This window comes from Enoplosus armatus, chromosome 9 (assembly GCF_043641665.1).
Source record: "Enoplosus armatus isolate fEnoArm2 chromosome 9, fEnoArm2.hap1, whole genome shotgun sequence".
Lineage (NCBI taxonomy): Eukaryota > Metazoa > Chordata > Actinopteri > Centrarchiformes > Enoplosidae > Enoplosus > Enoplosus armatus.
Genome location: NC_092188.1, coordinates 1,811,704 through 1,823,792, shown reverse-complemented (window position 1 = coordinate 1,823,792; position 12,089 = coordinate 1,811,704). Strand labels below are relative to the sequence as shown.

The 12,089-nt window shown below is 43.9% G+C and overlaps 1 protein-coding gene and 1 pseudogene across 1 annotated transcript; one reads left to right on the top strand and one right to left on the bottom strand.

The window, feature by feature from the left end:
• Positions 1-5,475: 5,475 nt before the first annotated feature.
• Positions 5,476-8,007, top strand: LOC139290812 (sorcin-like). Its single transcript, XM_070912675.1, has 5 exons — positions 5,476-5,513; positions 5,773-5,923; positions 6,027-6,140; positions 7,064-7,131; positions 7,739-8,007. Exons 1-5 carry the CDS (start codon positions 5,508-5,510, stop codon positions 7,760-7,762), a joined length of 363 nt encoding a protein of 120 aa, XP_070768776.1. The 5' UTR covers positions 5,476-5,507; the 3' UTR covers positions 7,763-8,007.
• Positions 8,008-8,667: 660 nt separating this feature from the next.
• Positions 8,668-12,089, bottom strand: part of LOC139290059 (NLR family CARD domain-containing protein 3-like) — a 5,610-nt pseudogene continuing 2,188 nt past the window's right edge.

Here is a 12,089-nt window from a genome sequence, read left to right as displayed (position 1 = left end):
ATCCCTTGGATTGAATTTCTCTGAATAGGGCTGCTGTTCTGGGACCAGTTTGGCTCTCATTTTGTGTTGAGCATCCTATTGACATGTGACCTTACCAGTGGTCCTAAATCAGCGCCTTGTTTGTAGAAACTCCATTTGTGGACTCCTACTCCACCTCCTAAGCAAAGCAGCAGCGGCACACTGGTCTCAAATCTCCAAAAGCTTTGTTTAACAGCACAGGACAGTTTTTGAGATTACTTAAAGCCATGAAGAATTTGGTCTTGCTGGTTTTGGGATTGCTGCTGTCTCCTCAGCAGGCACAGAGCAGGACAAGCTGCAAACCAGTAACATCCAGCTTTTGTCGAAGTGTGGGTTACACCACTACCCTCCATCCAAGTGGAGTTTCAGGCTTCAACCTGCAGCAGATTGGTCAGATTGTGGAGACTGCTTGTTCGCCCAACGTCGCCACACTCATGTGTCGTGTTGTTGTGCCTGAATGCGGCTCGGAGGACAACAGCCGCATGAAGCCATGCCGAGCTCTCTGTGAGAAGGTCAAGACAGACTGCGCGTCTGCCCTCAGAGCCAAGCACTTGTTCTGGCCAATGAGGATACGATGTGAAGATTTACCACAGTCTAACTGTGTACAGGTTAGTGGGTTATATTTGTGACATAGAAAGGAATCAGTGGCTTGTACAGACTCTTTAAAGAATTAGAAAGAATGGGAAACACACTTTTTAACTGTCTTGCCGGGATTCAAATGAGAAGATGGACGCCACTCTCATTTCTGTATGTTAAATAGCAAGAAGAAGCAAGGAGATGCTTAGCTTAGCTTAGCATAAAGACTGGAAACAAGGGGAAACAGTTAGCTTGGCAAGGCACCAAAATCCAGCACCTCTAAAGCTCTCTAATTAGCGTTGTTATATTTTGTTTGTTTAATCCACAAAACTACAACTGAGCCAGGGCAGCTGTTTCCAGTTTTTATGCTAAGCTAATCATCGTCTGGTTGTCACTTCCTATTTAATGGATAGGTATGAGAGTAGTATCAATCTACTCATCCAACTTTCTGCAAGAAAGTATTACTTAAAACGCCAAACTACTTCTTTAAAGGGCAGGGGTGAACATTTAAAAATGCAGTGTTAGGGGTTACAGTTTGGGTTCAGTTTTGTTGGAAAGTCACGCCACAGAGGCATCTGAAGTGGTCATATGGACACCTGGGCTAACCACAGGTCAACCAGAGACCAGTGTCCCATTAGGGACAAGGAATCCTGGTTGAAGTTTTTTTGGCACTAATCAAAGAAAGGGAAAAGGACAGGGACGTTGATGAAAACTACAGGAGCAAAAATGTTGTTTCTTCTCTGATTTATGTTTCAGTCCATCCAGGGTCAAGACAACCCTGTTACTCCAACACCCCCCCCTGCAGCATGTCAGACTATCACTGTCCCTCTCTGCAGAGACCTGTCTTACAGTGAGACTGTCCTGCCCAACATTCTAGGCCACAAAACTCAGGACCAGGCAGGCATGGAAGTGCATCAGTTTTTCCAGCTTGTAAAAGTGGAGTGCTCCCCTCATCTGAAGTCTTTCTTGTGCTCCGTCTACACTCCTGAGTGTGTGTCAGGAAAACCTCGACCTCCCTGCAGGACGCTGTGTGAGCAGGCACGGTCCGGCTGTGAGTCGCTGATGAACAAGTTTAACTTCCAGTGGCCCGAAGCCCTCAGGTGTGAAGCTTTTACCACCGAGTCCTGTGAACATGTAAGTCTGCACTTTTTGACTCTAACAGGATTCTGATGTCTTATGAGCCACTAAGTATAGAGTTTTTAACAGTGATACCTATGTTTGTAGAGCACTTTTCCAAAAATAAGTCATATAGTGTCTTGAACAAGGCAACAATTCAAAAACCACGAATAGCGAAAAGCAGATAGTCACACCAGCGAACACATTCAACCAATATACTCCATCAGAGCTCCTGTCTTACCTTAACAACCCCACCAGCGTCACGACTATTTCCACAACTTCCACTAATCTGAAACCCACCATCAGACATTCACGTCTTCCTCCAGCTGTGCGGAGGTGAGAAAGTCAGCACAGTTTGAACTTTGAACTCTGTAGCTCTCGTTTGTCGTTCTTTACTCAACTATTTCTGTCACTTTTCAGGTGAACAACTGAGTGCAACACTATGAATGTCCTCCCGTTGAGACTGTCTGAAAACTGTGCACCGTTATTCCCATATTTAAACAACATCACCCCCCCCCCCTTTCTGTGATGGCTGGCTTTTTATGACGTCACTTTTTTATCAGGCACTTTGGCACCACGAGCAAAAGAGGCAGGTGCATGTGTGCTAGAAGAAAACTACAGGAGCAAAAATATCGTTTATTCAGAATTCACTGATTGATGTTTCTGTTCTTCCAGGATCAAGACGTCCGTTTTATTCAGACATCCTCTGCAGCATGTCAGACCATCACCGTCCCCCTCTGCAAAAACCTGCCTTACACCGAGACTGTCCTGCCCAACATGCTAGGCCACGAAACTCAGGACCATGCGGGCCTGCAAGTAGAAATGTTTGCACTGTTTGTACAAGTGGAGTGCTCCCCTCATCTGAAGTCTTTCTTGTGCTCCGTCTACACTCCTGAGTGTGTGTCAGGAAAACCTCGACCTCCCTGCAGGACGCTGTGTGAGCAGGCACGGTCCGGCTGTGAGTCGCTGATGAACAGGGTCGGCCTCCAGTGGCCCGAGGCCCTCAGGTGTGAAACATTCACCACCGACTCCTGTGAACATGTAAGTCTGCACTTTTTGAAGCCAACATGAAGGTGAACAGGTGTTTACAAGGATGTTCGTGTCTTAGAAGCCGCCAGGTGTAGAGATTTTAATAGTAATACCTATATTTGTAGGGCAAACAACGAACACATTAAGACCAAATGTCATTGAAAGGTCCATGAGCCAGGCTTAAGACAATGGTTTTACTGTTTTAGCTCCAACTCTGTGGAACAAACTCCCCCTAAGTGTCAGATCAGCTGATCCAGCGCCATATTTTTAAATTACACACAAATAAACACACACAACTTATGGCCTTTTTAGAATTCAGACTTTCATGCTGTTATTTTTATATTTTGTTGTATTTCTTCATTCCCTGAAATCGTTTTTTACTGTATCTTCTGTGCCCCTGTGCAGCACCTTGTAAGGTTTTGAAAGGTGCTATGGAAGTAAAGATCCTTACTTACTTACTAACGTTTATGCCCCCTAATGGCAGCCTACAGTGAAGTGATAAAACAAACAGTGATGGGAATTACGGCTCCGTTCCTCTCAGAGAGCCGGTCAAAAGAACATAATCACCAGGATAATGATATGGTGAGATTTGGATCAGGTTCAAACTTAGACGGCCAACTATTATAATTTCACAATCAGTCGAATTGCCTCAGGTCAATGATCTGCGCGGTAAACAAGGTGGCATCATATCCCTCTGCTACGTCAGTGAATTTACTACTTTGAATTCACCCTAAGTATGACACGTGGAAATAAAGTTGCCTTGCCTTGAATGCAATTCACGCAACACTGTGACTGGCTGATTCTCACTGTTCACGAAAAGGGGGGGTGGATTTAGGGCAGCCAGTCAAATTTGGGCACAGCGATAAAAAGAACGGCTCTCACCAAGTACGACTCGGGTCCCTTCGTTGGTACCAAAGAGCCGCTGAAAAGAATCGGTTCGTTCTCCCTGCAGAGCTTTACACAGAGGACACAATCTATCGACCGTTGGGTTGACGTGGCTGTCTGTTGTAAACTGCTACGACCCTAGATTTTGTTTCTGAGCCCATGACTTGGTCCGGTGTTGCCACAGTGGCCTGGCCAAAGGGAATTAGACTTTGAGTGACAGTGTGCCCTTGTGTCTTGTTCCAGTATGGGGTGAGCAGCACCGGGAGGATCTGTGAGCCGATCACCATACCGGTGTGCCAGGGCCTGTTCTACAATCAGACGGTCTCTCCGAATCTTCTGGGACACACAAGTCAAAGGGAGGCGGTAGCGAAGATGTCCTTTTTCAACTCGATCGTGCAAACTGTGTGCTCCGTGGACATACGCCTCTTCGTGTGCGCGGTGTACGCCCCCCAGTGTGTGGCGGGGGAAGTGCAGCGGCCCTGCAGGTCGTTCTGTGAGAGAGCCAAACGGGGCTGTGAGGATCTGATGACCAGTTTTGGCGTTTCCTGGCCAAATGAGCTGCAGTGTGACTCTTTCCCAGAGGAAATGTGCATATCAGTAAGTAATGGACACCGTCTTGATGACAGAGTTCAGTTTGGTGATGAATCAGGATTCCTCTCTGCTTCTCTATCTTTACATGACTTCTTCCTTTTCCTTTTCTTTCACAGGAAGACAGCAGGCCTGAGGTATTTCAGATAAGTGTTACTCTATACTAAAAAGTTTTGTAATTTGTTCAAACAAACACAATCGGCCGTGTGGGAAGCCAGTGAGGGATCAGGTCCTCATTGCTGCTCTAGTGACTCCTACTGGTTGGTGAATGCCCCTGCATGGAGGATGTTGATCAGAGAGGGTTTCTTGCTTTCTGCACATAAACCTCACTTAGTGAATTAAAACAAAATGAGAAATCAAAGGTACCATCTACTCCCGGTTGCTAGAGACAAGAGCCACAGTGCATGTTGGAGAGTAAATGGAGTAAATTCAAATAATAACAAATTACCTTGAGGAGGCACATGAGGACGCACAAGCACGTGCAAATATTCCTGGCTTTCACACTATTTCACTGATCGACAGGTGACAATAACACAAAGCAGGAAACGCTGCAATGTGCCAGCAAAGGCAGTGAAGAAGAAGACTGCCAGGATGTAAAGCAAAGCAGGTTTAAAGCTGTTGAGAACAATATGCTTCACAAATGTTTAGTGAGGAAGGAAAGGCGTTCAGCATGTTTGTTAGACCTCACGGGTACACACTGAGGAACACCAAACGTTGGCAGAAACTTGGTTTGTTTACAAGAAAACTCCACAGGGAACTTTTAAATGGCAAAAGAAAACTTATGGGATCGATCGGGTCATTTGATTGGGTTGACTGTTGAGCTGCTTGAACGATACAAACAAAACAGGGACCCCCCCCCCCCATAAAAACATCCTTGTGGTCAAAAACACTACATGGCCCCTTTAACTGACTCTAAAGACTCTACCAGCAGTTTCTAAGCTATGTGTCAACAAACAACAAATCCCTGCTAATATTTTAGGTATTTTATTGTACTTGTACTGTGTTATGAAGCTAGACTCATCGAGTTACTGCATGTTGTGTGAAGCAGGAACTTCAGATCTCTGTTAATCTGACTTGACTTGTTTCCGACAGATGCTGAGTGCTGAAGGTGTTCTTGCTAAGCTGAACGCCGGTGGCTACTCTGTTCGTGGAAAATGTCAGTTTATTTTCATACTATCTGGTCATCGGAATGAGACGTGTTTACACTGTAAGAAATACAGAAATGTATACTGTTGTATTTATTCTCCCCCAATTTAGCCCTGAGTCTCAAGACAGCCCGCCTGCTGTTGACTCTCATGGATGTATCCTTTGCTGACTCACACTGTTAATCTGCTCTGTGTTTAGAGCTATATCACGCACTATCATTCCCAGGATCCACGACTCAGTCCGTCAGCTTGACACTGACATTCAAACCTACGTCACTGCAGCGTCTCAACGGGCTGTTGATGCACCGGATGCAGTATTTGATCTTTGATTCTTCACTTGTCTGTAACAGGAGCCATCATGCAGTGAGGTGCACATGTTTTCAATTCATTTAGGCTCTTTAACCAGCACTTACAGGCAGACAAGACTGGAGACCTGGATGTGGTGGAGGTCTTCAAACTGGAGCACTATGTGGCTGTTATCAGGAGGGAGTATGTGGAGAGCTACGAGAGCAGGAACCCACCCTCCGTCACTCAAGTCCAAATGAAAAAGGCTCTGTCTGTCCACGGTAGGTCATTATATCTTATCTAGAATCTGAACTGAGCGGGAAGTCAGTCAAGCTAGTTTTATCTGGGGATTGCTTTTCGTCCATGATTGTCTCCATCATGCAGAATTCAGCGTAGATGATGAAACCTTCAGAGTCCTGTGGCACGAATATCGCTCCAAAGGTGGGATCAACTACGACGAGTTTGTGGCAGTTCTGACAAAACTTCAGATCCTCAGAGGTAATTGCAAGCAGATGTAGTCCACACTACATACTATCAGTGGTGGAAAGTAACCAAGTACATTTACTCAAGTACTTAACGAAATGAACACATTACAATAATATATAACATAGGTTATTCTCAAATGGGATATTCAGCAAATTGAGTACTTTTACTTTTGGTACTTTAAATATATTTTGATGCTAATAATTTTGGACTTTTACTTGAAACAGAGTATTTGCTACTTTTACTTAAGTAGGATCTGAGTACTTCTTCCACCTCTACATACTATTTCGAGTATATAGTGATAACATGATGAATTCATTCTGCAGACTTCATCAAGATGAACATAGAAAACAGGAGACTCCTCCTGTTCATTTATTGTTGTTGGTACAAATGTAATTAATTCAGAATTATGTGACTTTTTAAATCGTATCTAAATACTAAAAACTCGATCATACAGTGCGGCCATTAAAGTACCACTGATATTTCATTATACAAGGCGTGTACTTACCAGTCAAACAGCCTGTCGGAGGCTGTTATCTTAAAATTAGAAAAGGTCATGATATCTTACCTTCTTACAATCAATTCATTGAGTATATATGAGTAGTATATATATGTATAGAGTATATATGAGTATATTCTCTGTCCAGCTGTTCATTGGCTTATGTTGGACAGCTGTTGTCATCAACAAAACATTGATGTCATGATTTGAGTTTTGTAGATGATCTGAGCTCCTCTTAGATAGAACATTTCCATAATAAAGATTAGAATAAAGTAAATAAATACATTTCATTATTATTAAAAGTATTAAAGTGACGACATACTCGCTGGTTTAGGAATTGTAATATACAGCAGATTCTGCACATATGCCGACGTTTAAAAGTACAATGTGGGTAAAGTTCAGGGTAGTTCAGGTTTTAAATGTTTGCTTCCTGTCTCAGATCGTTTCCAGGTCCACATGCTGAGGTTGCCGTGTGACTGCGAAGTCGCCAGCTTCTCCTTCAAGCAGGTGAGTTTAAATGTTTTGATTGATAGTCAAAGCAATGGTACTAAATGCTGTTTATTTACCTGTATGTGAACCTACAGGATAAAGAAGTACACAATAGTATTATTAACTATTGAAAAGAAATACATGTAGAGATATTATAGAAATAATAAATTCAAAATATACAATATAAAGAAATGACAGATGGACAACAGAAAGGATTATTTTAGGTCATCACGTTATTTAGGCAGAAACAACCCACAACTGTCTGAATTAGCTGATAATGTACAATATAATCTAAATATATAAATATGACTCTCTGTAATGAATTTAGTTACTTGGACTGGAAGAGACGAAGGGAACTGAATAATGCTTTAAACATTTTAACCAGTGATGAGGACACAAAGCTTTCTGAGGCGATTGTGCTGAAAAGGTTTCAGCGTTTCAAAGCGTTTGAAAGTTAAAATGGCGACATCTGCTGGTCAGCTCGAGGTATTGTTTTTACACAAAGATCAGATGCGTCAGTGAGTAAAGCCACCCTGCTGCCACCTTTGATATTTTGTTTAATAAGGGTCATCTCTTTATTGTGTAGAGCTGCACGCTCATTGTGTTCTTACTTTTCTCTTTTCAGTTCTTGAAATCAGCCATAATCTGAGGATCAAACCGGAGCTGAGCTGAATCGTTCCGAGGAGGCCTGTTGTCTGTTTTTAGAAATTAGTAGCGTAGGTGTTTAGTAGCACAGAGAATATGTATGGTTATGAATCATGAATCATTTTCTTTCACAAAGCTTCATTCTTCAACAGAAACATTCAAACAGTTAAATGAAAGTACAGAAACAAGGAAAAGGTCCATGAAACGTGTGATTTTTTTCAATGTATGATTAAAACTAATAAAATGATTAAAAAAAGTATCTATCTACGACTACCTGAGCATACAGTAAATAGGCAACAAATATCACCTGTATGCTCTATCAAACAATCCACAGGTGCCCAGTGGATTATGGGAGATTGAGGATTGGGGGTATGATGACAGCATGAGGTGATATTTGGCATCTTGATGACATTTCTTGAAGGTTTAAACCCGCCTCCCCTTCACTAAGATGTTTCAGGACCAAACAAAACACACTTTACTGTAAATAACTTCACGTATGTGATGGTGGGAGTGGTGGCTGTCGTGGTCTTCACTGTTTTCTTATCTCAAAAACATTCACAGCAATGAAAGTTACAAGTGGTGAGAACCACAGACGTGCACAGATTATAATTATAGTTTTTTCAAATTCAAACATCAGGAAAACACGTTGAACGTTTTTCAATACGTTTCCAAAACGGTTTCTTCCAGCGCAATACATGCACACACTTCCACACATGCCGAGCGCTACGTTATCCGGCTCACCCTAATGGTTAATAATCCATCAATCAAGAATCAGAAATCAGAAATCAGAATCAGAATTACTTTATTGACCCCCGGGGGGAAATTGCAAAGTACTGGTGCTCCAATTCAAGAATAGAAAGAAGAAAAAATTTAGAACTAAAAGTATGTGTATGTATAAAGTGCCCAATGTTAATCCTGAAGGCAGACCGGCTCAGTGAATGTGGTGTAGAAGGTGTGGAGGTGGGTCAGCTTATCAGAGGAGATTCTGTAGAAGGACAGAGTGCCTGCAGACCAGTCCAGGTACACTCCCACTCTTCTGTTACCGTGCAAGGCAGAGTAACCATAGTCAGAGCAGCTCAGACTCCAGGACTGATCATTCCTTCCAATTCCTCTGTAAGTCACTGCTATATAAACCTGTCCTTCCCACTCGACCTCCCAGTAACAGCAACCAGTCAAACCATCAGTGCACAGCAGCTGTTTCCAGTAGTCAAGTCTCTCTGGATGATCTGGATATGGCTGCGTCCCTCTCCTTTGTGTTGTGGTCCGACAGTATGAGTTTTCTGTTTGCTGTGTTTGGGTCCAGTGTGAGTTCACGGGCGTCTGATGGAGAGAACAAGACAAAAGACAGCAGCAGTTCTTATCTGACAAATGATCAAGTTTTTAATGTTTATTTATATACTAAGTTTCCTACTAAGTAGGAATGGCAGTTTATGGGGATTGCTCTGGAACAGACACCATAGGGACGCAAGCTCAAAAGAGAATGGAGGAATCCATCAGTGAAATCACCTCATTTACCTCAGCAGGTGATTTCACTGATGACACGGAGGGAACGAAAACCTGCAGACTGCTGGCCACCCCTGGCTTAAACATTTTGTCATTCAAAATCAATTGAATCAGAATCAGAAATACTTTATTGATCCCCTGGGGGAAATTACACCAAAGGGCTGCATGCACAGTCTTCTCATTATTAAAACAAACAAACAAACAAACTTACACTTCCTCAGACCAGGTTTTATTGACTGTGATCCACTTTGGTCCATCCTGGTGCAAAAACAAAGTCAGATCAGCACTTAATAGGTTTAATGAAAACTGTTAACAGTGTCTGTGGAACATCCAGGGCACAAGACACTGTCTCGAGACGCACTGTTGACATTTTTATGTGTCATTAAAACTGTGATCACCACAAAAACAAAATGAACATATTTAAGTTGAGACAAATATCTCAAAACCAAAAGCTTTCTGCAAGGCTCGATGTCCCTAGATGTGGGGAAATGTTTCGTTGTCAAACTCAAACTCAACCTACACCCTTGCATGTCCATACCTGAGAGTGTCCAATCTCCAGCTTGGATCTTCCAGTCCAGCAGACAGCAGCTTCACTCCTGAGTCTCCGAGATGATTGCAGCTCAGGTCCAGCTCTCTCAGATGGGAGGGGTTGGATCTCAGAGCAGAGGCCAGAGAAGCACAGCCTTTCTTTGTGATCAGACAGCCTGACAGCCTACACACACACACACACACACACACACACTGGGATTAGCTGGGATTTAACCATTTTAATGCCAGGGCTCACCTGTGCAAATGTTCCACCAAAACAAGTTCCCCTCAGACACTATTTTGCAAGGACACCGTCGCTGCATCCTGGGCTCATCGCCACCCAAGACGATTGTGATTCACCGTGTGTTCGCCACACACCTGCATTGAAAGCTGCATCCACAAGCTACACCTGGCGAAAAGCTTCGCCTGCCTAAACGCTCTTCACAGGCTACTGAGAGCTCTGATGACCGCAGAGCTCCGAACAGCCAGCTAACCTACATGATGGGCCGCACAGTCATCATGCCGTCATCCTACACCGCACAAAAGTTGCCGTACAATCAGGCATTTTATCTATTAGGTTTTACGATCCTCTCCTAAGCATGAATTTAAATGGTCATCTGTTGAACAAATCGATGAATCCTGACCTGAGAACCTCCAGTGTGCAGTGTGGACTCTCCAGTCCAGCGCAGAGCAGCTTCACTCCCGAATCCTGCAGGTCGTTGTTACTCAGGTCCAGCTCTCTCAGACTGGAGGACTGGGAGCTGAGAACTGAGGACAGAACTTCACAGCTTTTCTCTGACAGATTACAGCGACTCAGCCTGAAGAAGAATCAGCAACAAAAAAGAAACTCAGATTTTTTTTTTTTTTTCAAAATTTAACACATTCAATTTATGTTCTTATTGTTTAACCTACAGAGCTTTAGTGGAGGCTTTGACCACTGGCAGCAGCCTCAGAAGAACCTCATCTGAAGCAGAGTACTTCTTCAGATTAAACACATCCAGATCTTTTCCACATGACAGTAAGATGAAGGCCAGTGTCGACCACTGACCAGGAGAGAGTTCACCTGTGGACAGACTTTCTGAACTCAGGTGTTGTTGGATCTCTTCCACTAGAGAAGAGTCATTCAGTTCATTCAGACAGTGGAACAGATTGATGCTTCTCTCTGGAGACAGATCCTCACTGATCTTCTTCTTGATGTACTGGGCTGTTCCCCGATTGGTCTGTGAGCTGCGTCCGCTCTGTGTCACCAGGCCTAAGAGTGTCTGATTGGTTGGCAGCGAAAGACCCACGAGGAAGCGGAGGAACAAATCCAGGTGTCCGTTTGGACTCTGTAAGGCCTTGTCTACTGCACTCTGGTAAAGGACTTCAGGTGTGGGTCTGAACAATTTAGACCAAAAGGAGGTTGGTTGTTCTTCTGCCATCAGATTGACACCAGAGTTATAGAAAGTCAGATGGACATGAAGAGCAGCCAGAAACTCCTGAACGCTCAGATGGATGAAGCTGAACACCTGGTCCAGGTACAGTCCTCTCTCCTCTTTAAAGATCTGTGTGAACACTCCTGAGTACACTGAGGCTGCTCTGATATCGATGCCACACTCTGTCAGGTCGGATTCATAGAAGATCAGGTTGTCTTTCTGCAGCTGCTCAAAAGCCAGTTTTCCCAGAGACACAATCATCTTCCTGGTCTCTGGACTCCAGTGTGGATCTGTCTCAGCTCCTCCATCATACTTGATGTTCTTCAGTTTGGACTGAACCACCAGGAAGTGGATGTACATCTCAGTCAGGGTCTTGGGCAGCTGTCCTCCCTCTCTGGTCTTCAACACGTCCTCCAGAACTGTAGCAGTGATCCAGCAGAAGACCGGGATGTGGCACATGATGTGGAGGCTTCGTGATGTCTTGATGTGGGAGATGATCCTGCTGGCCTGCTCCTCGTCTCTGAACCTCTTCCTGAAGTACTCCTCCTTCTGTGGGTCAGTGAACCCTCTGACCTCTGTCACCATGTCAACACACTCAGGAGGGATCTGATTGGCCGCTGCAGGTCTTGTGGTTATCCAGAGGCGAGCAGAGGGAAGCAGGTTCCCCCTGATGAGGTTCGTCAGCAGCACATCCACTGAGGCGGACTCTGTAACATCAGTCAGGACCTCATTGTTGTGGAAGTCCAGAGGAAGTCGACACTCATCCAGACCTTCAAAGATGAACAAAACCTGGAACTCTTCAAACCTGCAGATTCCTGCTTCTTTGGTTTCAGTAAAGAAGTGATGAACAAGTTCCACCAAACTGAACTTCTTCTCTTTCAGCAC

Coding starts and splice junctions, on each gene's coding strand:
- LOC139290812 (XM_070912675.1), top strand. Junction 6,141..7,063: donor AAAACTTCAGATCCTCAGAG/GTAATTGCAAGC, acceptor TTCCTGTCTCAG/ATCGTTTCCAGGTCCACATG. Junction 7,132..7,738: donor CCAGCTTCTCCTTCAAGCAG/GTGAGTTTAAAT, acceptor TTCTCTTTTCAG/TTCTTGAAATCAGCCATAAT.